The sequence below is a fragment of the Mobula hypostoma genome, chromosome 6 (genome assembly GCF_963921235.1).
Source record: "Mobula hypostoma chromosome 6, sMobHyp1.1, whole genome shotgun sequence".
Classification (NCBI taxonomy): Eukaryota; Metazoa; Chordata; class Chondrichthyes; order Myliobatiformes; family Myliobatidae; genus Mobula; species Mobula hypostoma.
In genome coordinates this window covers 85522218-85546613 of record NC_086102.1, presented here as the reverse complement: position 1 = coordinate 85546613, position 24396 = coordinate 85522218, and the positions used below count along the sequence as shown (strand labels likewise).

At 43.0% G+C, this 24396-nt stretch overlaps 1 protein-coding gene across 5 annotated transcripts in view; it reads left to right on the top strand.

Annotated features, from left to right (window-relative positions):
* Nucleotides 1-4516: 4516 nt before the first annotated feature.
* cdadc1 (cytidine and dCMP deaminase domain containing 1) overlaps nucleotides 4517-24396 on the top strand; it is a 59167-nt gene continuing 39287 nt past the window's right edge. For 2 of the 5 annotated variants that reach the window (XM_063051118.1, XM_063051116.1), the window contains exons 1-3: nucleotides 4616-4737; nucleotides 11642-11731; nucleotides 18909-19000. In XM_063051118.1, the coding sequence (XP_062907188.1) occupies nucleotides 18962-19000 (39 nt within the window). In that variant the 5' untranslated portion in view covers nucleotides 4616-4737; nucleotides 11642-11731; nucleotides 18909-18961. Of the gene's footprint in view, nucleotides 4738-11641; nucleotides 11732-18908; nucleotides 19001-24396 lie in introns of all 5 variants that reach the window. The other 3 variants (XM_063051115.1, XM_063051114.1, XM_063051117.1) reach the window with 2 other exon arrangements.

Below are 24396 nucleotides of genomic sequence, written 5' to 3'. Positions count from 1 at the left end.
CCGCTGGCTTTGCTGGCTAGTTTGCACACCCGCCCCGGATGTGCAGCGGGTGGTGTCATCTCCCGGGCCGCACCCCGCCGCCCCTGGCCTTCCACTTCTTCCCGAGCCGTTCTCCTGGCTGTGTATGGCCTCTGCACAGAAAACGAGAATTTCAAAACTGTCACCATTGTTTGTGTGTGAGATACTGCAGCACTGTATTTTTCCACTTGTTATGCTAACAACCATCACGCAAATTAGAAAGCCGGTCTCCACGCAAATTATGCACTAGTAGGGGCAGTGAATTCCATGTAGATTTACTACCGACAAAGGTTATGTTGTGTAAATGTGTCACGGAACCTAACGCGTTAAAAATAAGTTTTACGATTTGTAAATCCAAAACATGAAACTAATTCAAAGGAACCAAGGAGCCAGGAATGCGAGTTTCTACTTTGAGCGAGGCGCGCACATATCACCCCCCGCCTGTAGCATCGTGACAAATGCAATTCCCGTATTTTTACATATAACATTAATGAATTATTTAAACGAACAAGAATGCTTAATCAAACAAAATGTTCACAAAATTACTCAAATTCTACTCAACTATTTAATACACAACACTACTCCCTGCTTAGCTATAAACTCCCAATAGAAAATGTTTCTCAACTATACACAGTATCACAAACAAGAGAAAATCTGCAGATGCTGGAAATCCGAGCAACACACAAAATGCTGGAGGAACTCAGCAATGAATTGTTTTCACAACCAATGGACTTATTTTCAAGGACTCTTCATTTCATGTTCTGAATGTTTATCACTTATTTATTATTATTTCTTCTTTTTGTATTTGCAGTTTGTCTTCTGCACTCTGATGATGGTGTCAGTACCAGGGTGCTCAAAGCCTGTGCCCCTCAGCTATGTGGAGTACTTCGCCATATCTTCAATCTGAGCCTGAGGCTCCGGAGGGTTCCTGTACTATGGAAGACGTCCTCCCTCGTCCCTGTGCCAAAGACGCTGCGCCCCAGCGGCCTCAATGACTACTGACTGGTGGCATTGACCTCCCACATCATGAAGACCCTGGAGAGACTTGTTCTGGAGCTGCTCCGGCCTATGGTCAGGCCACACTTAGATTCCCTCCAGTTCGCCTACCAGCCCCGACTAGGAGTTGAGGATGCCATGGTCTACCTGCTGAACCGTGTCTACGACCACCTGGACAAGCCAGCGAGCTCTGTGAGGGTCATGTTCTTTGACTTCTCCAGTGCGTTCAACACCATCCGCCCTGCTCCGCTGGGGGAGAAGCTGACAGCGATGCAGGTGGATGCTTCCCTGGTATCATGGATTCTTGATTACCTGACTGGCAGACCACAGTACGTGTGCTTGCAACGCTGTGTGTCCGACAGAGTGATCAGCAGCACTGGGGCTCCACAGGGGACTGTCTTGTCTCTCTTTCTCTTCACCATTTACACCTCGGACTTCAACTACTGCACAGAGTCTTGTCATCTTCAGAAGTTTTCGGATGACTCTGCCATAGTTGGATGCATCAGCAAGGGAGATGAGGTTGAGTACAGGGCTACGGTAGGAAACGTTGTCACAGGGTGTGAGCAGAATTATCTGCAGCTTAATGTGAAAAAGACTAAGGAACTGGTGGTAGACCTGAGGAGAGCTAAGGTACCGGTGACCCGTTTCCATCCAGGGGGTCAGTGTGGACATGGTGGAGGATTACAAATACCTGGGGATACGAATTGACAATAAACTGGACTGGTCTAAGAACACTGAGGCTGTCTACAAGAAGGGTCAGAGCCGTCTCTATTTCCTGAGGAGACTGAGGTCCTTTAACATCTGCCGGACGATGCTGAGGATGTTCTACGAGTCTGTGGTGGCCAGTGCTATCATATTTGCTGTTGTGTGCTGGGGTAGCAGACACCAACAGAATCAACAAACTCATCCGTAAGGCCAGTGATGTTGTGGGGATGGAACTGGACTCTCCCACGGTGGTGTCTGAAAAGAGGATGCTGTCTAAGTTGCATGCCATCTTGGTCAATGTCTCCCACCCACTACATAATGTACTGGGTGGGCACAGGAGTACATTCAGCCAGAGACTCATTCCTCCGAGATGCAGCACAGAGCATCATAGGAAGTCATTCCTGTCTGTGGCCATCAAACTTTACAACTCCTCCCTTGGAGGGTCAGACACACTGAGGCAATAGGCTGGTCCTGGACTTATTTCATAATTTACTGGCATAATCTACATATTACTATTTAACTATTTATTACTATTTTCTATTACTATTCTATTACTATTTATTATTTCTATGGCTATTACTATCTACTAATAGTAATATTACTATTACTATTTATTATTTATGGTGCAACTATAACGAAAACTGATTTCCCCCGGGATCAATAAAGTATTACTATGACTATGATTGAATGCCCTAGTTAGGTGGTCTTTCATTGGTTCTGTTATTATTATTATTCTGTAGATTTATTGAGTATGCCTGCAAGAAAATGAATCTCAGGGTTCTATATGGTGACATATATGTACTTCGATCATAAAATTTACTTTGAACTTTGGAAAGATACTTAACCCTACGGCTAGCACGTTGTTTATGACTGAAGATTTTACTGTAACCAGTGCTCTCATTCATTTACTGATAACACTTGGAGTACGTTGTATTATCACAAGATGGATTTTCCAAGATGAAGAATCTCAAGTGCATGGGATGGACCATCTATCTTCACTTTTAGCTGAAGCCTTCAACAACATATTTTACTCTCAAGCTGGTTATCTTCTATCCCTGAGAACCAGGATGCTCATGGTGCTTTCCCTCCAGTAAGCTGCTTCATGTCCACTACCTCCCACAATCAGATTTAACAGGAGAGTTTCTATCCAATCCACTGACTGTGTATTGCCTAACACCTGTTTTTATTTAAACCAGGGAAATGCTCAATGCTACCTCCGTGCTTTTTACATTCCTCATCGAGGTTCAGTTAATGATTGCCATTATTGTGCTGGAGTTCCATTACCTATGTTCCGTTAAAAACAAACTGCTGCCTGGTCAACTTTCAGGTCGAGACTCTGCATCTGTAGTCTCGTATGTCCCATGTTCAGTTTTTAAGTTAATAAATCCATCCCAATTGAGACAAGGGTATTACCATTAAACCTGATGAAATATAACCGCTTAAAGATGTGGTCCCCATGAAAACTGAGTGACATATGACATATTTGTTACCCTCTCTCCGCCCATCTGCCCCACTCCACTGCCTTTCACCTTTTTGCCCGCACTCACTCTTTATCTTTTGCCACAAGCTCCAACTGTGTTCTCCCTCTGCTTTAACCTTGATTTCTGGATATACCCCATCTCCCATTATGTGCTTTGCTCTCCTGATGTGCCTGCCCCGCCCCGCATATCAACCTAATCATAGCATTATACAGCATGGAAACAACTCTTCAACCCAAATCGCCTATGCCAATCAAGGTGCCCACCTGTGCTCATCCCATGTGTCCGTGTTTGACTTGCAAACCTTCCCTATTCACGGCTTATCCAAATGTCTCTTGCATGTTGGCTCCATGGCTTCCTCTTGTGCCAAGATGAGGCCACCCTCAGGTTGGAGGAGTAACACCTTATATTCCGTCTGGGTAGCCTCCAACCTGATGGCATGAACATCGACTTCTCTAACTTCCACTAATGCCCCACCTCCCCCTCGTACCCCATCTGTTACTTATTTTTATACACACATTCTTTCTCTCACTCTCCTTTTTCTCCCTCTGTCCCTCTGAATATACCCCTTGCCCATCCTCTGGGTCCCCCCCCCTTGTCTTTCTTCCCGGACCTCCTGTCCCATGATCCTCTCATATCCCTTGTGCTTTTGCCTATCACCTGTCCAGCTCTTGGCTCCATCCCTCCCCCTCCTGTCTTCTCCTATCATTTTGGATCTCCCCCTCCCCCTCCAGCTTTCAAATCCCTTACTCACTCTTCCTTCAGTTAGTCCTGACGAAGGGTCTCAGCCTGAAACGTCAACTGTACCTCTTCCTAGAGATGCTGCCTGGCCTGCTTTGTTCACCAGCAACTTTGATGTGTGTTGTTTGAATTTCCAGCATCTGCAGAATTCCTGTTGTTTACCTTATTTTCTGTCTGGGTAGCCTCCAACTTGATGGCATGAATATCAATTTCTCTCTCTGATAAACAAATTACACCCCTCCCCTTCTATTCCCCACTCTGACCTTTTATCACTTCTCACCTGCCTGTTACTTCCCTCGGATCCCCTCCTCCAATGGTCCACTCTCCTCTCCTATCGGATTCCTTCTTCTCCAGCCTGTGACCTTTCCCACCCACCTGGCTTCTCCTTCACCTTCCAGCCATCTTCCTTCCCCTTCTCTCCACGCTTTCATTCTGGTATATTTGCCCCCTTTCTGCTCCGTCCTGAAGAACCCCAGAGGTCTCGGCCCGAAGCGTCGGCAGTCCATTCATTTCGTCGTGCCCCGCCAGCCCCTTTCGTTGCCTGTGATGATGTCATGACGCAGGGGTGGCGCTCTGACGCTTTTGGTTGTCAAGGTCTGTTTCGACCCGGCGCTATGACTTGTCCGCGCTGTTGCTCCGCTGTCTCCGGCGGGTCGGTACGAGCCACTCAGCGCCGCAGGTGAGGCCATGTTTCGCTCTCGGCGGCTTCTGGAGATGAAGGACCCGCGGGAACCGGCGCGCACGAAGGAGGCCGGAGAGCGGCAGGAGAGAGGAGTACAAACCGAGTGCAACCCCAGAGGTGAGGCCAGCTGCCGAGACTTGACCTCCACGGGGCTTCGTATGTTGGATTTGGCGAATTTAGTTGGCTTCTAAATCACTGATATGATTAACGTCTACCGGAATGCCTTATTAACGTTGATCAGTCCCTGAATTATTTATCTGGAATAACCTGGGGTATGGGAAAAGTGTAATATTAGAATCACTTCTGTTGTCTGACATCTAACCCTCCAGTTAAATATTGGGAAGGCAGCACCGTTGTCATGAGACGATCACCTATGTTCTCTGTTCGCCTCACTGCTAATTCCCCTCCCTGTTGACAGATTGAACAGAAATGTTCTGTCTCCCTGTTCCATTAGATTATTAATTGCACACGCATTCCCAATCAGATAAAAATTGGTTCAGATGTGGTGATTGAAATCTTGATCAAAGAAGGGACATTAGGGATAGGGTGACGAAGTAAAGAATTATCCTTGGTATGTACTAAACATAATATAATCATGTATGTATGTTGACATTCCTGAAACTTAGTTCCATTCACATATGCTGGCAATTATGTGCTAAAATGTCATCGTTCTGGGAGGTTACAATAGTTTTATGCAGGGAGGCATCTTTTAATGCGAAGGAAAGATTTTTAAATTAAGAGAACTTTGGAAGATTATAATTATAACTGTTGGGGAAATGGAGAGAGGGTGATTTTGCATGATAAAGAATTAAGGGAAATCGGACATAAAAAGCAGAACCAGGTCTTTCAAGAGTAATTAAAAATGACTTGCATGTAGTGCTAGGAGAAATTTAGAATTCTTCCTTCATAAGCAGCAATGATGACAGGCCAAATTTTAATTTTAAATTCAAAAAGAAAAGATCTATGTTAGCCAAGGTGTTTTTGAGTGTGTAGAAAGTTATGTTTTTCATTACATATCTTAACTAAGGGGGATAAATAGCCCTCTAGTATAATTGTGTTCTCTTCAGTTTCCCTTATGAAATTTATTAAATCATCCTCAACCTTCTAAATTTAGCAAGCTATTTGACCTACCTAAAATATATTTCAAATTCCAGTTTTGGCTATTTACACCATTGTAAAGCATCTCCAGTTTAGAACATAGAAGAGTATAACACTGCATGGGCACATTGGCCCACGATGTGCTGTCTGTGTACACCTACTTGAAGATTAGTCCATTCTTTCCCTCCTACTCAGCGCATAACTCTCCATTTTTTTTCTTTCTTAGTGTTAAAAGGTCTTGTTAATACTATGGGCAGAGGTAACTTTTGATAATTCTATTCATTGGTACTTAATTTAGCAACTACTTTAAAGGCAATTTGTAGAAGGATTTAATGTCAATCCTTATGTTAATATATCCCTTTGGAGTCCAATTATCATCAAAAGAAACCTATGCAGCACCCCTGAATCCATAACAAAAATGGCAGAAGCAGACCAGATAGAAAAGAGGTGTAGGCAGTCTACTCTGGAGTATCTGAAATGTGGATTTATAAGTAACTAACAGCAGTGAATATGTCTGTTGTGTGGAAAAAGTGTTTTTTTTCACAAATGAGGCAATGAAACTGTCCTGGCTCCTTGAACACTTGAAGAAAATACACTCTGATAAAGCGAACAAGAAACTGGCTTATTTTCAGTCACTTCGTGAAAGCTTTCAGAAACATGGAACACTTCAAAACGTGTTTTCCAGCACTTCACAGCAGTAATGGTTTGCATGATTCATACGACATTTCATTGCTCAATGCTAAATCTGGAAAGCCCCATACAGTTGGAGAAAAACTGACTTTGTAGCGGTAGGGGGGTACTGAGTATGGTTCTACATGAGTTACCAGGCTAAATAATTTAAAGTGATTCTGGTCAGAATCACTTCAAAGATGAATAGGTGAAACGTTTGATAATGTGGAAGACAGATTGTTCAATATACTTAGGACAACAAGATTTGCTCTGCATTTCGACAAGTCAACTTTGCCACGCAATGATTATTTGCTTCTTGGTTATGTTTACTTTGTAAAAGACAAAACAGTGGGTTAAGAGCTGTTATTTGCAAGGGGACTAGAAACAGATGTGAAGGGGGAGTCAATGTTTTGGGTAGTTGAACAACTTTTTAAAAAGAAGGACATTCTGCTCACCAACATTCTTTCTTATGCAACAGAGGGGGTACATTAATGACAGAATGTTACCATGGGAGTTATTACTTACTTGAAAAAAGCTGTACCTAACATATTTACCATTCACTGTGTAATTCACAGACAAAGTGTTATCGCAAAAAACCTAAATAATCGGCTTCACACATGATTATCGCAGCAGTAAATGCAATCAAGACCCGTGCTGTCAATTCTTGACTATTTTGAAAGCTTTGTATTGAGAATGATGACCAGCTTGGACACTTGCTGTTACACACAGAAGTCACATGGCTCTCAAAAGGAGATGCTTTTATGAGTTTTTTAAAAATGTGATTTGAAGGCTCACATGCTTCAATCAGTTATCAACTCAAGAATATTAGATATGACATTTCGTTATTTGACAGAAGTATTTGCAAAGTTTAATGAAACCACTGTGGAAAAAGGTCAAGGAGTTCTTTATTGACTTTCCAATATCATATCTAGTGGAATGCAGTTTCAGTGTAGTCACCCAACATCTTTCAAAGCAACAAAACAGACTGGAAATTACTGAACGTAGGGATCTGAGGCTCCTTCAGAGTGACATTCAGACTGAGAGAAGCTGATATCACTGCACCAAGCCCAACCATCTCAATGAAAAGTTAAAAAGTAATGAAGTAAAACGACTACAAATGTATGCGCTAAAATTGTTGATGAAAAGAGTTTTTATGGTAATTAAATAAAGAAATAATTTTATTTGTAGCTTTAATTAGATTAGAATAATTTTTGCAATTATTTGTCACTGCTTTGGATTTGCAGTTCCTATTTTCTTTCACTGTGCATCATAAATTAATATTTTTTATGGGTTTTATGTAATGGCTGGAAAGGGAGGGGTGCTGGAGATGTGGTCTGGGATCCAAGGGGGCGGTAGTCAAAACTTTTTTGGGAACCACTCCTTTAGAGCAGCAGCAACTGGGGTTTCCATTCCTGCCACTGTCTGTAATGAGTTTGTATGATTTCCCCGTGACAACGCGGGATTCCTGTGGGTGCTTCAGTTTCCTTCCACACATACGTGCAAGTAAGGGTTATTAAGTTGTTGGCATGTTATATGCTATTTGTGGACGCAAACAACATATTTCACTGTATATTTCAATGTAGAGGTGATAAATAAAGCCAATTTTTTAAATCTTCAAGACGCTTGCCAGGCTGACATACCTTGTACTAGGGGTCATAGTCTCAAAGTAAGGGAGTGCCATTTAAATTTGAAATAAGGAGAAGGTACATTGAGAGAGTAGTGAATCATTGGAATTCTCTACCACAGAGGGCTGAGTCATGATTTGCCTTCAAAACAAAGGCAAAAAGGTTTTTGTATGTTAAGAGACACCAGTGATTATGGGGATAGTGAAGAAAATGATGAAGTATATCAGCCATGGTCTTAGAACACAATAGTACAGCATGAGAATAGGGTCTTTGGCCCACAATGTTGGCCTAATTAATTAAATTAGTAGTCAAATGCCAACTAAACTAATACCTTCTGCCTATACGTGTCCAGATCTTTCCATTTCCTGCACATTCATCTGTCTATCTAAGAGTTTCTTGAACACCTCCATCATATTTGCCTTTCAAGAGGGTGAACCCTCACAAAGCATCAGGCCCCGGTGGTAAATCTGTTGGGACTCCAAAAATCTGTGCCAGCCAACTGGCGGGAATATTCAAGGGCATGTTCAATCTCACTGCTGCAACCTGCATCAAAAGGGTGACAGTTATACCAGTGCTCGAGAAGAGCAGGGTGAGCTGCCTCAATGACTTAATTGCCCAGTGGGACTCACATCTACTGACTTGAAGCACTTAAGAGAGGTTGGTCCTGTCTAAGCAAGGACCCGGACCCACTGCAATTTGCCTATTGCTACAACAGGTCTACAGCAAATGCAATCTCAATGACTCCCCACTTGGCTTTGGATCACCTGGACCATAGCAATACTTATGTCAGGCTGTTGTTTATTGATTGCAGCTCAGCATTCAACACAACCATGCCCTCAGTTCTAATCAAGAAGCTCCAAAACCTGGGCCCCTGTAACTCCCTCTGCAACTGGATTTTTGACTTTTCACCGGGAGGCTACAGTCTGTACGGATCGGAAATAACTTCTCTTTGCTGACAATTAACGCTGGCGCACTTCAAGAATGCATGCTTAGCCCACTGCTCTATTTTCTCTACACCCAAGTGTGGGTAGGGAGAGCTCAAACACTATCTATAAAATTGCTGATGGCACAGCTATTGCGGGCAGAATTTCAGATAGTGACGAGGAGGCGTACAGGAGTGAGAGAGATCAGTGGTTGAGTGGTGTCGCAGCAACAACCTTGGACTCAGCGTCAGTAAGACCAGGGAATTGATTGTGGACTTCAGGAAGGGGAAGTCGAGGGAGCACACACCCTCATCGAGGGATCAGCAGTGGAAAGAGTGAGCAGTTTCGAGTTCCCGGGTGTCAACATTTCTGAGGATCTATCCTGGGCCCAACACATTGATGCAATTACAAAGAGGGCACTACAGTGGCTGTATTTCTTAAGGACTTTGAGGAGAATTGTTATGTCACCAAAGACACCTGAAATTTCTATAGATGTACTGTAGAGACCATTCTAACTGGTTGCATCACCATCTGGTATGGAGAGGACACTGCACAGGATCAAAAAAAAAAGCAGAAAGTTGTGAAGTCAGCCTACTCCATCTTGGGCATTAGCATCCCAGTGAGACACCTTCAATAGGCAGTGCCTCAAAATATGGCATCTATCGTTAGGCATCCATCGTTAAGCACCCCATCACCCAGGACATGCCCTCTTCTCATTGCTACAATCAAGAAGGAGGTACAGGTGCTTGAAGACACACACTCAACATTTCAGAAGTAGTTTCTTTCCATCCACCTTCAGATTTCACGATGGATTCATGAACACTACCTCAATATTTTTTCCTGTCTTTTTGCATCGCTTATTTAATTTTTTAATATATACTTATTGTAATTTACAATTGTTATTATGTATTGCAATGTACTACCGCAAAACATCAAGTTTCATGACATATGCCAGTGATATTAAACACGATTCTGGTTTATTCCTGTCCCTGTCTCAATCAAGTCTCTGTTATGGCCACGACATTATAGCTCCATGTATTGATCCTTGCTCTACGTTTACTCCTTGCATTAAAATACACACACTTCGACCTGTCCATTCTATTGTTTCTATTATCTTGCCTGTTCTTACTGTTCATGGCAGCTACTTTTCTCTGAATCCCTCCACTTTCTCACCTGGTGCTGTGGTTCCCATCCCACTGTTAAACCAGTTTACATTCTCCAAGTAGCATTATGGATCTCCCACCAGTTAGGGTTTACCCAGTCTCTCTTGTACAGGCCACTCCTAGCCCAGAAGACGTCCCCATGATCCAAAAACCTGAAACTCTGCCCTTTGCACCAATTCTTCTGCCACTCATTCATCTGCCCGTCTTTTTATTCCTGTCCTGCTTTTCAGCTTCTTTCCTGACCTCTTATGCCACTGCACAGGACCCCTTCCTCCTTTGTACCCATGCTATTGGTGCTAGTGTACACCACAGCCTCTAGCTGCTCACCCTCCCACTTGAGGATGTTCTGCAGCTGCTCTGAGACCTCCTCAACCCTAGCACCCAGCAGGTAACACATTATCTCTTGTGAGCCAACAAAATCTCCTGTCCATACCCCTAAAAAGTCTCTTTGTCACTGTGGTTCTGCTTGACTTTACCCTTCCCTACTGAGCCTCAGAGCCAGCTACAGCGTCTCTGATCTGGCTGCTGTTGCTGTGCCCTGAAAGGTCATCTCCCCAGCCACACCAGCAGTTTTACAAAGTGGTATACAGTACTTGTTGCTGAGGGGAATAACCACAGGGGATCTACTTCCCTCTTCCGGCTGGTCACACAGCTATCTAAAGCCTGTACCTTGGCTGTGACCTTCTCTGTGAAAGTCTCATCTGTGAAACCCTCTGCTTCCCTGATGATCCCGATACCACCAGATCCAGCTCGAGGTCATTGACCCAATCTGTCAGGAGCTACGTATGGGTGCACTTCCCATAGATGTAGCTATCAGGGAGACCCTGAGGATCCCTGCCTTCCCACATCTTGCAGACGGAGGAGCATATCATTGCCCTTACTACCATCCTGTGTGGACTGAATCAAGGACCAATTGAATAGAAGGGTAGACCTTGGGTGCCATATGGTTTACTCCTATGTCTTGCATTCTTATGATCAGATGGGAACACAGTTATCCTTTCTAAATTTAAACAAATAATTTCCAATATAAATGCATACATTGAACCCCATTTTCAAAGATCAAAGTAAATTTATTATCAAAGTATGTGTATATCACCATATGCTACCTTAATATTAATTTTCTTGCAGGCATTCACAGTAGAAACGAGAAATACAATAGAAGCAATGGACAATTACACACAAAGACTGGCAATCAATGTGCAAAAGAAGACAAATAGTGAAAATTATGCAATACTGTGCAAAAGTCCAAGGCACATGTTTAAAAAAAATTGCAAAGCAAAGATGCTTTCAAAAATAATAAAATAAAAAGTTCGTAAATATCAAAAAAATTACTATAAAGAGCACTAAACCATTTTAAAAAAACTGTATAAAATCAATATTTGGCATGACCACCCTTTGCCTTTAAATCCGCATCATGTTCTCTGAGAGACCCTGTCATGTAGTTTTATTAGAAAATTAGCTGGTAGGTTGTTCTAAGCAACTTGGAGAATTGCCACAGTTCTTCTGCAGACTTTAGTTGTCTTGCTTGCTTCTGTCTCTCCAGGTGATCCCAGCCAGTCTCAATGAAGTTGAGATCAGGGCTGTGTAGAGGCCATACCATCTGTTGCAGAACTCCCTATTCTTTTTGCTGAAGGTAATTCTTTATAACTTTGCCTCAGTGTTTGGGGTCATGTCCTGCCGCAGAATGAAGTTGAGACCAGTCAGACTCCTTCCTGATGATATTGCATGATGGATGAGAACCTGCTTTTACTTCTCAGCATTGAGGATTCCATTAATTCTGACTAGATAACCAACTTAACTTGCAGAAATGCAGCCCCGAACCTGCAGGTAGCCTCCGCCGTGCTTCACTGTTGGCTGCAGACACTCATCCACATAGCACTCTCCAGCTCTTCTACCAACAAACTGCTTTCTGTATGATCCAAACATTTCAAATATTGACTCATCAGTTCAGAGCACTTGCTGCCATTGTTCAGCACCCCAGTCCTTGTGTTTTTGTGTGTAGGTGAGTCTGTTGGCTTTGTTTCCACTTCAGAGGAATGGCATTTTGGCAGCAACTCTTCTATCAAGACCACTTCTGACAGGACTTCTCCGGACTGTAGAGGGGTGTACTTGGGATCCAGTGGTTTCTGGGAGTTCAGAGCTGATAGCAGTGCTAGACTTCTGATTTAAAGGAATGTCATTTTGATGTAACTCTCGTCTGTTGCACTCAGTTGAGGATATTTTGGTCCTCAACCTTGTCCACTTTTGTAGGCTTTTCTGTTCATAGGCATTGGTGTTTCAGTTCACAACTTCATGGGAAGTGCCTCCTGGAAGTCCTTTTGAATGACATTCATTTGACTACTACATCAATAATACAGTATTTTTAAATTATTCAGTCAGATTAACTAAGTGCAAACTTTGCTGACTCTCTGCATAGCTTACACTGTCAGTCATTCTAATCTCCAATTTATTGACGTTAGGTTAAATATTCTTTGTGTTGTTCACATCAGCAATAGAGATTATCACCAAATATTTATTGGCAAGCCAGTGGAGAAAATGCAGACAAATAAAAAGAAAGGGCTAGCGTGTAACTGCCATTACAAAGAAGGCATGGCAGCGCCTCTACTTTCTTAGAAGATTGCAAAGATGTGGCATGTCATCTAAAACTTTGACAAGCTTCTATAGATGCATGGTGGAGAATACCCTGACTGGCTGAATCACGGCTTGGTATGGAAACACCATAAGACCATAAGACCATAAGACAAAGGAGCAGAAGTAGGCCATTCGGCCCATCGAGTCTGCTCCGCCATTTTATCATGAGCTGATCTATTTTATCCTATTTAGTCCCACTGCCCCGCCTTCTCACCATAACCTTTGATGCCCTGGCTACTCAGATACCTATCAATCTCTGCCTTAAATACACCCAATGACTTGGCCTCCACTGCTGCCCGTGGCAACAAATTCCATAGATTCACCACCCTCTGACTAAAAAAATTTCTTCGCATTTCTGTTCTGAAAGGGCGCCAATGCCCTTGAATAGAAAAGCTTACAATAAGTGTGGATACAGCCCAGTCCATCACAGATAAAGCCCTCTCTACCATTGAGCACATTTGCAAGGAGCGCTATTGTAGGAAAGCAGCATCCAGCATGAAGGATTCCCCACCATCCACGCCATGCTCTCTTCTTACTACTGCCATCAGGAAGAACTACAGGAGCCTTGGGTCTTACATCACCAGGTTCAGAAACAGTTATTACTCCTTAACCAACAGGATCTTGAACCAAAGGGGATAATGTCAATTAACCTAACACCGAATTGATTCCATAACCTAAGGTCTCACTTTTAAGGATTCTACAATTCATGTTCTCGATATTTATTGTTTGATTGTTTATTTATTTGTAATTGTAGTTTGTTGTCCTTTTCACATTGGTTGTTTGCCTGTCTCTGTTTTGTGCGTTTTTTCATTGATTTTATTGTGTTTTCCCCCTATTTACTGTGAATGCCCACAAGAAAATGAATCTCAGGGTTGTATATGGTGACATACTGCATGCACTTTGATAATAAATTTACTTTGAGCTTCGCATGACAAGAACAAAGGTGGAAATTGTGATTATAGAAAAGGAACATCCAACTGAGTTTCTGGAGTATCTTCACCTCATTACCACCTCTGTAAGAATGCTTATCTCATGCCATCTAGAAACACAGAAAATCTACAGCACATTACTGGCCCTTCGGCCCACAATGTTGTTCCGACCATGTAACCTACTCTAGAAACTGCCTAATATTTCCCTACTGCAAAGCCCTCTATTTTTTTAAGATTCATGTACCTATCCAAGAGTCTCTTAAAAGACCCTATTGTATCTGCGTCTTCCACCTTTGCTGGCATTTGCTGGCAGTGCATTCCACACACCCATCGCTCTCTGTGTGGAAAATCTTACCTCTGACATCCCTCTTGTTCCTACTTCCAAGCACCGTAAAACTATGCACCCTCGTGTTAGCCATTTCAGTCCTGGGAGAAAGCTTCTGGCTATCCACACGATCAATGCTTCTCATCATCTTGTACACCTTTATCAGGTCACCTCTCATCCTCCATCATTCTAAGAAGAAAAGGCCAAGTTCACTCAACCTATTCTCATAAGGCATGCTCTAGGCAACATCCTTGTAAATCTCCTCTGCACTTTCTCTCAATAGCATCCACATCCTTCCTGTAATCCTGGTCATATTAAGATCAAGGAATGTGTTCGTAGCCCGGATATTGAACTTTTTGCTGTTGGACTCCGGCCATATTCCACCGAGATGCGACACTGGGCATCATGGGAGGTTGTTCCTGCCTGTGGCCATCGAACTTTGCTGCTCTTCCCATGGAGGGTCAGATACCCTGAGCCAATAGGCGGGTCCTGGACTTATTTCCATCTGACATAGTTTGCATATTGTTGTTCGATTGTTTGTGGTTTTGTATTGCTATATTTATGCTCTATTCTTGGTTGGTGCAGCTGTAATGAAACCCAATTTCCCTCGGGATCTATAAAGTATGTCTATCTATCTATCTATCTATCTATCTGTCTGTCTGTCTAATGAGGTGACCAGAACTGAACACAGTACTCCAAGTAGGGTCTAAAAGGTCTTGTACAGCTGTAAGATTACCTCATGGCTCTTGTACTCAATCCCACGGTTGATGAAAGCCAACACACCATATGCCACCTTAACAATACTGTCAACCTGCGCAGCAGCTTTGAGAGTCCTGTGGACATGGGCACCAAGATCTTGCTGATCCTCCACACTGCCAAGAGTCTGACCATTAATATTATATTCTGTCTTCAAATTTGACCTACCAAAATGAACCACTTCACACTTAGCTGGGTTGAAATCCATCTGCCACTTCTCGGCCCAGTTCTGCATCCTATCGATGTCCCACTGTAACCTCTGACAACCCTGCAGACTATCCGCAACGCTTCCCAACTTTTGTATCATCAGCAAACTTACTAACCCACCCTTCTACTTCCTCATCCAAGTCATTTATAAAAATCAGAAAGAGGAGGGGTCCCAGAACAGATCCCTGCAGAACATCACTGGTCACGGACCTCCATGCTGAATACGAACCATCTACAACCACCCTTTGCCTTTTGTGGGCAAGCCAGTTCTGGATCAACAAAGCAAGGTCTCCTTGGATCCCATGCGTCACTACTTTCTCAATGAGCCTCACATGGGGAACCTTATCAAATGCCTTAATGAAATCCATATATACTACATCCACTGCTCTACCTTCATCAATGTGTTTTATTACATCTTCAAAGAATTCAATCAGGTTCGTAAGGCATGACATGCCCTTGACAAAGCCATACTGACTATCCCTAATCAGATTATGTCTCTGCAAATGCTCATAAATCCTGCCTCTCAGGATCTTCAACAACTTGCCCACCATTGAAGTAAGACTTACTGGTCTATAATCTCCTGGGTTATCTCTACTCCCTTTCTTGAACAAGGGAACAACGTTTGGAACCTTCCAATTCTCTGGTAACTTCTCCTGTCCCTATTGATGATGCAAAGATCATCGCCAGAGGCTCAGCAATCTCTTCCCTCGCTTCCCACAGTAGCCTGGGGTATATCTCGTCCGGTCCCGGCGATTTATCTAACTTAATACCTTTCAAAAGCTCCAGCACATCCTCTTTCTTACTGTCTATACACTCAAGCGTTTCAGTCCATTTTAAGTTATCCCAACAATTGCCAAGTTCCTTTTCACTGGTGAATACTGAAACAAAGTATTCATTAAGTACCTCCGCTACTTCCTCAGGTTCGCGCACGTTTCCACTCTTACTTCTGATTGGTACTATTCTTACACGGCTCATCCTCTTGTTCTTCACGTACATGTAGAACGCCTTGGGGTTTTCCTTAATCCTACTCACCAAGGCCTTCTCATGGCCTCTTCTAGCTCTCCTATTTTCAATCTTGAGCTCCTTCCTGGCCCCCTTGTAATTTTCTAGAGCTCCAACAATACCCAGTTTCTTGAACCTTTCATAAGCTTTATTTCTCTTCTTGATTAGATGTTCTACATCTTTTGTACACCATGGTTCTTTTACCCTACCATCCTTTCCCTGCCTCAATGGAACATACACCATGCAAACGTTCCCTGAACATTTACCACATTTCTGCCATGCACTTCCCTGAGAACATCTGCTTCCAATTTATGTTCCCAAATTCCTTTCTTTATTAATCTTTTTATTGATTTAGAAAGAGCATATGTACACAAGAGGAGAGTTATCTCAAATATATATATCAATAACAATACAAACAGAAAGTGAAATAGACATTATCAAAATCACACGTAGTATTAAGCAAATATGTAATATATAATAAAAAAGTAAGACAGCTAATTCTCCTCTTATCAACTCATAGAGAAGAAAAACTTTAAATTTTTAAAATGAGAAGGAAAAAAACCCCACTAAACTATAAGAAAAAAAAGGAGACTGGACAGTCCATTCTGAGGATACGACTTTCTGATCAAATCTAAAACTTCGAAAAGAAATAATTGGATGAGTAATAAATCAAATCAAATGAAAATATTGAATAAAAGGTCACCAGATTTGCTCAAATTTAAAGGATGTATCAAACGTCCGACTTCTTATTTTCTCTAAACTTAAACAGGACATAATGGAGGAAAGCCAATAAAAGACAGTAGGTGGATTAGAATCCTTCCACTTCAATAAAATGGCTCTCCTAGCCAATAAAGTTGAAAAGGCTATCATACGTTGAGCGGAAACAGGAATATTTCCTGCTTCTGATGGGATAATCCCAAAGATTGCCATAAGTAAATTACAAACCCCATTTCCAGAAAAGTTGGGATATTTTTCAAAATGCAATAAAAACAAAAATTGGTGATATGTTAATTCACGTGAACCTTTATTTAACTGACAAAAGTACAAAGAAAAGGTTTTCAATAGTTTTACTGACCAACTTAATTGTATTTTGTAAACATACACAAATTTAGAAACCTCCCTCCCAGGATACTGGTTCCCCTCCAGTTGAAGTGCAATCCATCCCACTTGTACAGGTCACCCCTTCTCAGAAAAAGTTCCAATGTTCCAAGAACTTGAAACCCTGCCCCTTGCACCATCTCCTCAGCCACTCATTCATCTGCGCTATCTTCCTATTCTGACCTTCACTAGCTCGGGCACTGGGAGTAATGTGGAGATTACCACCTTGGATGTCCTACTCTTCAGCTTCCTTCCTAACTCCCTAAACTTACTGCGCAGGATCTCTACCCCTCTCCTGCCTGTCATTGGTACCAACATGTACTACGACCTACGGCTGCTCACCCTCCCCTTCAAGAGTATTCTGCAACTGCTCAGAGAGATCCTGGACCCTAGCACCTGGGAGGCAACACACCATCCTGAAGTCTCTTTCACTGCCACATAATCTCCTATCTATCCCCCTAACTATTGAGTCCCCTATGACTATTGCTCCGCCTGACTTCACCCTTCCCTTCTGAGGCTCAGAGCTGACCACATTGGTATTGGTCTGGCTGCTGCTGCCTTGCCCAGGGAGGTCATCTCCCACAGCAATATCCAAAGGGGTATGCCTGTTGCTGAGAGAAATGGCCACAGGGAGACCCTGCACTGACTTCCTTCTCCCTTTGCCTCTCTTGGTGTTTGCCCATCTACTCCCTGAATTCTGCACTCTGGGTGTAACCACCTGCTCAAAAGTCATATCTATCAATTGCTGTGCCTCCTGGATGATCCTAAGTTCATCCAACTGCAGCTCCAGCTCCTTAATGCGGTCTTTCATGAGCTGCAGTTGGCAGCACTTCCCACAGATGTAGTCATCAGGGAGTCTATTAGGTTCCATAAATTCCCACATCCTACAGGAGGAATATTCCACTGTCATATCCACCATCCAGCCTGAACTGTACAATGGACAACTAAGACCAAATTCTCTAACGTGTTTCTTTGGCCTCAACCTCTTCTCCTTGAAACCTCTTGAGTCAAAGCCTGACACTCCTACTCTCACCATTGGCCCACTCCCAACAATGGCTGCCCCACTTGTCCTTTCTGTACTTTTATTTAATTCGCAGTGTTCTCCTTCCAACACTGATCGGACCTTTGGAATGCCCGAACACCCTCAAAGCTCTCCTTCTATACTAGCTTTGCCAACCTGCAAGTAAACTCTTCAAGGTGCTCTGCTCCCGACACTGATTGGACCTCTGATGGCAAACGTTTCTCCATTCTTTTATCTTTATATCCAATGTGCTATTGGCCAGCCTCCCATCTTCTGCTGTCTGTAAAGCACATCCAGAACTGGCACTTACATTTTAACTTGCAGTATCCTTTTCACTCATTATTTCTGCATCCGCTGACCCACATTAGTCACCAGCTCTCCCATTATGACATTAAATTTCTAGTCCTTATGTCTGTCCATTTGTATCTTTCTAATTACTGTAGTCATTTTCAACCTTGTCACTTTATTCCATTTTACAACTATGTCCCCTCTTAACACCACTGTTAACAATAGCACATTTTCAATGTCTAAGCTCTTTTCTTCAATTCTCTTTTTAAACTCCTTTTCTCTATTGTCTTGTGAGAACTTTAGGCTTTCATCTTTGACTTACCGTTATTTTCTGCTTCATCATTTTTGATTGATTTCATCCCTAAAAAGCTGTCTGCTGTTTTTTTTTTCAGAACTAAAAGTTCTTGCTATTACCATAGACAAATGCAACTTTTGATAAATTTATTCATTAGTACTGCCTTTGCCACTGAATTTAGTAACTGCTTTATAGACAACTTACACAGCAATTTAATGTAATAACATGCAATTTATTAATGGTATCTTTATTTCGTAGGGTTGAGTCCTAGGCTTTCAGAAGTAAACCTTTTCACTCTTCTGAGTCTGTGGATGGAACTTTTTCCAAATGACAAGCAAAAGCCAACTCAGGTATGGTATTTACCCAACGGTTATAATTGAATTGAATCAACTTTATTTCTTACATCCTTCAGATACAGGAGGAGTAAAAATCTTTATGTTACATCTCCATCTGAATGTGCAATGTATAAATTATAGTAACTTGTAATAAATAGTATGTAGAGTAAGATATACAACAGAACAGTCAATATAGCTTAGAAATACAATTGTGTTAGCGTGATCATTCTGTTGGCCTGGTGGAAGAAACTGTCCTGGAGCCTGTTGGTCCTGACTTTAATGATATGGTACCATTTCCCAGATGGTAGCAGCTGGAACAGTTTGTGGTTGGGATGACTCAGGTCATCCCAATGATACTTCGAGCCCTTTTTACGCACCTTTCACTGTAAATGTCCTGAATAATGGGAAGTTCACATCCACAGATGCGCTGGGCTGTCTGCACCACTCTCTGCAGAGTCCTGCAATTGAGGGAAGTACAGTTCCCATACCAGGCAGTGATACAGCCAGTTAGGATGCTCTCAGTTGTGCCCCTGCAGAAAGTCCTTAGGATTTGGAGACTCATGCCAAACTTCTTCAACTGTCTGAGGTGAAAGGAGCGCTGTTGTGCTTTTTTTTTTAACCACACAGCCGGTATGTACAGACCATGTAAGGTCCTATACCGAGGAACTTGAAGCTGTTCACCCTCTCAACCTCAGATCCATTGATGTCAATAGGGACGAGCCTGTCTTTGTTTCTCCTGTAGTCCACAACCAGTTCCTTTGTTTTTTGTGACATTGAGGGAGAGGTTGTTTTCTTGACACCACTGTGTCAGGGTGATGACTTCTTTTCTGTAGGCTACCTGGTTATTATTTGAGATGAGGCCAATTAATGTATCGTCTGCAAATTTAATTAACAGATTGGAGCAGTGGATGGCGACACAGTCATGGGTGTACAGGGAGTAAAGGAGGGGGCTTAGGTCACAACTCTGGGGGGCTGCTGTGTTGAGGGACAGAGGTGATGGAGCCCTCTCATACCACCTGCTGGTGATCTGACAGGAAGTCCAGGATCCAGCTGCGCAAGGCAGGGTTAAGGCCGAGGTTTCTGAGCTTCTTATCAAACTTGGAGGGAATTATGGTGTTGAATGCTGAACTGTAGTCCAAGAACAGCATTCTCACATAAGCATCCCTCCTCTCCAGGTGTGTAAGGTGGTGTGTAGAGCTGTGGCTATTGCACCATCTGTTGATCAGTTGTGTTGGTAGGCAAATTGTAGGGGTCCAGTGTGGGTGGTAGCGTGCTGCAGAGGTAGTCCTCGACCAGCCTGTCAAAGCATTTGCTTATTATTGACGTGAGTGCGTCAGGACGCCAGTCATTCAGACATGTTACCTTGGTCTTTTTAGGTACAGGGACAATGGTGGATGTTTTGAAACAGGAGAGCACTCTACACTGGGAGAGGGAGAGATTAAAAATGTTTGAAAACACACCAGCCAGTTGTGCTGCGCACACACAGAGTACTTGCCCTGGGATGCCGTCCAGTCTCGCAGCCTTGCGGCTGCCCACTCATTAGAAACACCTGTGTACTTCAGCCTCAGAGATGACCAAGGTGCAGGTTGTATCGGCAGCTCTCCTCAGGGACTCAGTGTTGGCGACGTTGAACCGAGTGTTTTAAAAAAAAAAGCAGCTCATCTGGGAGAGAGGCAATGATGTTGGCAGCACCACTGTGTTTACCTTTGAAACCTACGATGATGTGCAGACCTTGCCATTAGCTGCATGTGTTGTTGATGGAGAGTTGTGTCTGGATCTTGTCCCTATATCGTCGTTTCACTGCCTTGATGATTTTGCGTAGAACGTAGGTGCATTTCTTGAGTTCCTGGTGGATACTGACGGTGAATGCTCTGTCTCGGGCGGTGAGTGCAGCACACACGCAACTGTCGATCCAGAGTTTCTGGTTTGGATAGATCCTGACTGATGCACTTCGGGATGAAGCTCGTGACCCCCTCCATGAACTCGGAGACATCCTCATCATGAAAGACATTCCAGTAGATGTCATCAAAGCAATCCTGTAGTATGGAGACTGATTGGTCAGACCAATAGTGGGGTTTTAACTTATTAACCTAGTAATTTTTAGTAATTAGTAATTTTTCCTCTTTACATCCTAATTGTATTCAAAATGAGTATAGAGAGTGAAGCTGTTCCAATTGGCAGAAAAAATGGAATTAAGGTGAATAGTAAAAGAGTGATTAAGCACAGAGATTTGGCAGATGCTGGAAATCCAGAGTAACACACTCAAAATGCCAGAGGAACTCAGCAGGTCAAGTAACATCTATGGAAAGGAATAAAAAGTTAACATTTTGGGCTGAGGACCTTCATCAGGATGGGAAAGGACAAGGGAAGAAACCAGAATAAGAATGTGGGGGAGGGAGAGGAGTACATGCTAGAGGGTGATAGGTGAAGCCAGGTGAGTGGGAAGTTAGGTGGGTAGGGGAGGGGAGATGAAGTAAGAAGCTGGGAAGTGATAGATGGGAAAAGTAAAAAAGGAATCTGATAGGAATAGAGAGTGGACCACGGGAGAATAGGAGGAAAGAGGGGCACCAGAGGGAGGTGATAAACAGGTGAGAAGAACAGAAGGCTTAAGAGGGAATCCAGAATGGGGAATTGAACAAGAGAGGAGGGAGGGGGAGATATTGATGGAAATTAGAGAAATCAGTGTTCATGTCATCAGGTTGGAGGTTACTCAGACAGAACATGAGATGTTGCTCTTACAACCTAAGAGTGGCAGTAGAGGAGGCCATGGACCAACATGTCAGAATGGGATTGGGGATTGAAATTTAAATAGCTGGCCACTGGGAAATCCTGTTTGTTGTGGACAGAGTAAAGGGAGTCAAAAAGCAGTACTCCAATCTATGTCGAGCCTCACCGATGTGGAGGAGGCCAGAGCAGATGCACCAAAAACAGTAGATGACCACAACAGATTCACAGGTGAAGTGTTGCCTCACCTGGAAGGACGTCTTGCCGGTGAGGGACGAAGTCAATGGGTAGATGTAGTACTTGTTCTGCTTGCAGGGATAAGTGCCTGAAGGGAGATCAGTTGGGCAAATGATTAGACAAAGGTATCACAGAGGGAGCAATCCCTGTGGAAAGTGAAGAGTGGGAGAAGATAAAGCTGTGTTTGGTGGTAGAGTTCCTTGAAGATGGTGTAAGTTGTGGAGAATAATGTGCTGGATGCGGTGGCTCATGGGGTGGTAGGTAAGAACAAGAGAAACTATCCCTGTTAAGGCAGCAGGAAGGTGGGATGAGGGCAGATGCCTGGGAAATGGAGGAGATGTGGGTGAGGAAGGGTAAGGAGGAGGACTTCTCTGATGCTTTGGAAAAGAAAGCATCCTGGGAGCTGATGCGGCAGAAATGGAGGAATAGAGAAAAGGGAATGGCACTTTTACAGGGTGGGAAGAAGGATTGTCAAAATAGCTCTGAGAGATGGAGACAGAGTGATCAAGAAAAGGGAGAGAGGTATCAGAAATGGACCAAGTGAATTTACAAGCGGGGTGAAAGTTGGAGGCAAAGTTGATGAAATTGACAAGCTCAGCATGGGTTCATGAAGCAGCATCAAAGTAGTTGTCAATATAGTGGAGAAAGAATTGGGGAGAGTTGCCAGTGAAGGCTTGGAATATTGACTGTTCCATGTAGCCAGCGAAGAGGCAGGCATTGCTGGGGCTCATCAGGGTGCCCTGGCTACACTTTGGGTTGGAAAAAGTGGGAGGAGCCAAAAGAGAAATTTTTGAGTTTGAGAACCAGTTCTGCTAGTGGCAGGAGGGTGGTGGTGGAGGGGAACTGGTTAGGTCTGTTGTCTAGAAAGAACCTGAGCGCTTTAAGGCCCTCTTGATAGAGGATTGACGTGTATAGGAACTAGATATACACAGTGAAAATGGAGTGATCAGGACCAGGGAAATTTTTGAAGTGATCGAGAGCATGTGAAGTGCTACGAATATAGGTGGGAAGGGACTGATCCATGGGGATAAAAAGGAGTTGAGATATGAATTCAGTGCAGCAGGAGCAGGCAGAAACAATGGGCCTACCCAGAGAGTCAGATTATTGGGTTTTGAGCAGGAGGCAGAAACGAACAAGATAAGAGAATCATGAGGTTGGTGGCTTTGGATGGGAGATCTCCAGGGTTGATACGGTTGGTGATGGTGTAAGAAACAATGTTCTGATGGTCTTGAGTTGGTTCCTCTTTAATGGGAAAGTCAAAAAAGTTGTCTGAGAGTTACCACTTGGTTTCAGCAAGGTGGAGGACAGTCTAAAACACTACATCAACAGCCTCCCCCAACTTGTCTGCAGGTTGGATGGTAAGGTTGAGATTGATGCAGGGAGAGTGAAGGGCAGTGTGTTCAGCAGGGGTAAGGTTTGAATAGGAGAGAAGAGTGCTGAAGCTGAGTCGGTTAACATGTTCTTTTTTACATATTGAGTGATTAGGATCTTGTCAAACTGTGAAGGGCTCTAATAGCTGATTCACTAGTAGAATTCAAAAGTAAGCAGGATATTTTTTATACCTCTAATGCCTCTCTGTGTCCTATGCTCCAGGGAAAAGAAAGAAGCCTTGCCTATCTATTCTGTCCTTATAACTCATGCTCTCTGGACTCAGTAACATCCTTCCAAAACCTGGGCAACCAAAACTGCATACAATACTCCAGATGTGATTTTACCAATATCTTTTACAGTTGTAACATGACCTTCCAACTTTGTACTCAATGCCCTAATCAATGAAGATAATCTTCCCAAACGCTTTCCCACCCTGTATACCTTCACCCACTTCCCCAGTTGATCTGTGTGATCTTAAATAATCTTCGCTGTTAACTATACCACAGGTTTTGGTATCATTCACAATCTTACTAACCATGCTGTTGCCAATTCAATACAGCACACGGTAAATACATACCAGGCAATAACTTTGCCTAACAACTGTAGTTCTTTATTCATCCAATTGATTTAAGCAACTCAAAGATTCATCATGCAGTTTCAAACAATTATTTAACTCTTTATTCTCACAATTCAATAAATACTAGCACAATGTTTTAGTGTACTTTCACAACTTCCAAAACCCACTACTTGCATTCAGATATTACCCACTCTTGACGTGCACTAACCTTCTGAACCAGCCTACCATGTTGGACCTTGTCAAAGGCCTTGCTAAAGCCATGTAGACATTATCTACTGCCCTGCTCTTGTCATACACTTGGTCACTTCTTCAAGAAATCACAAATTCATTAGACATATTTTCTCTAGTCATTCCATATGTAGGTAGATCCTGTATCTGAGAATAGGCTGCAGTGACTTTACCACCACATAGGTCACTGGCCTGTAGTTCCTTGTCCTTGCAGCCCTTCTTAAATAAAGCTAAAGTATTAACCACCCTACAGTCTTTTGATATCTCACCCATG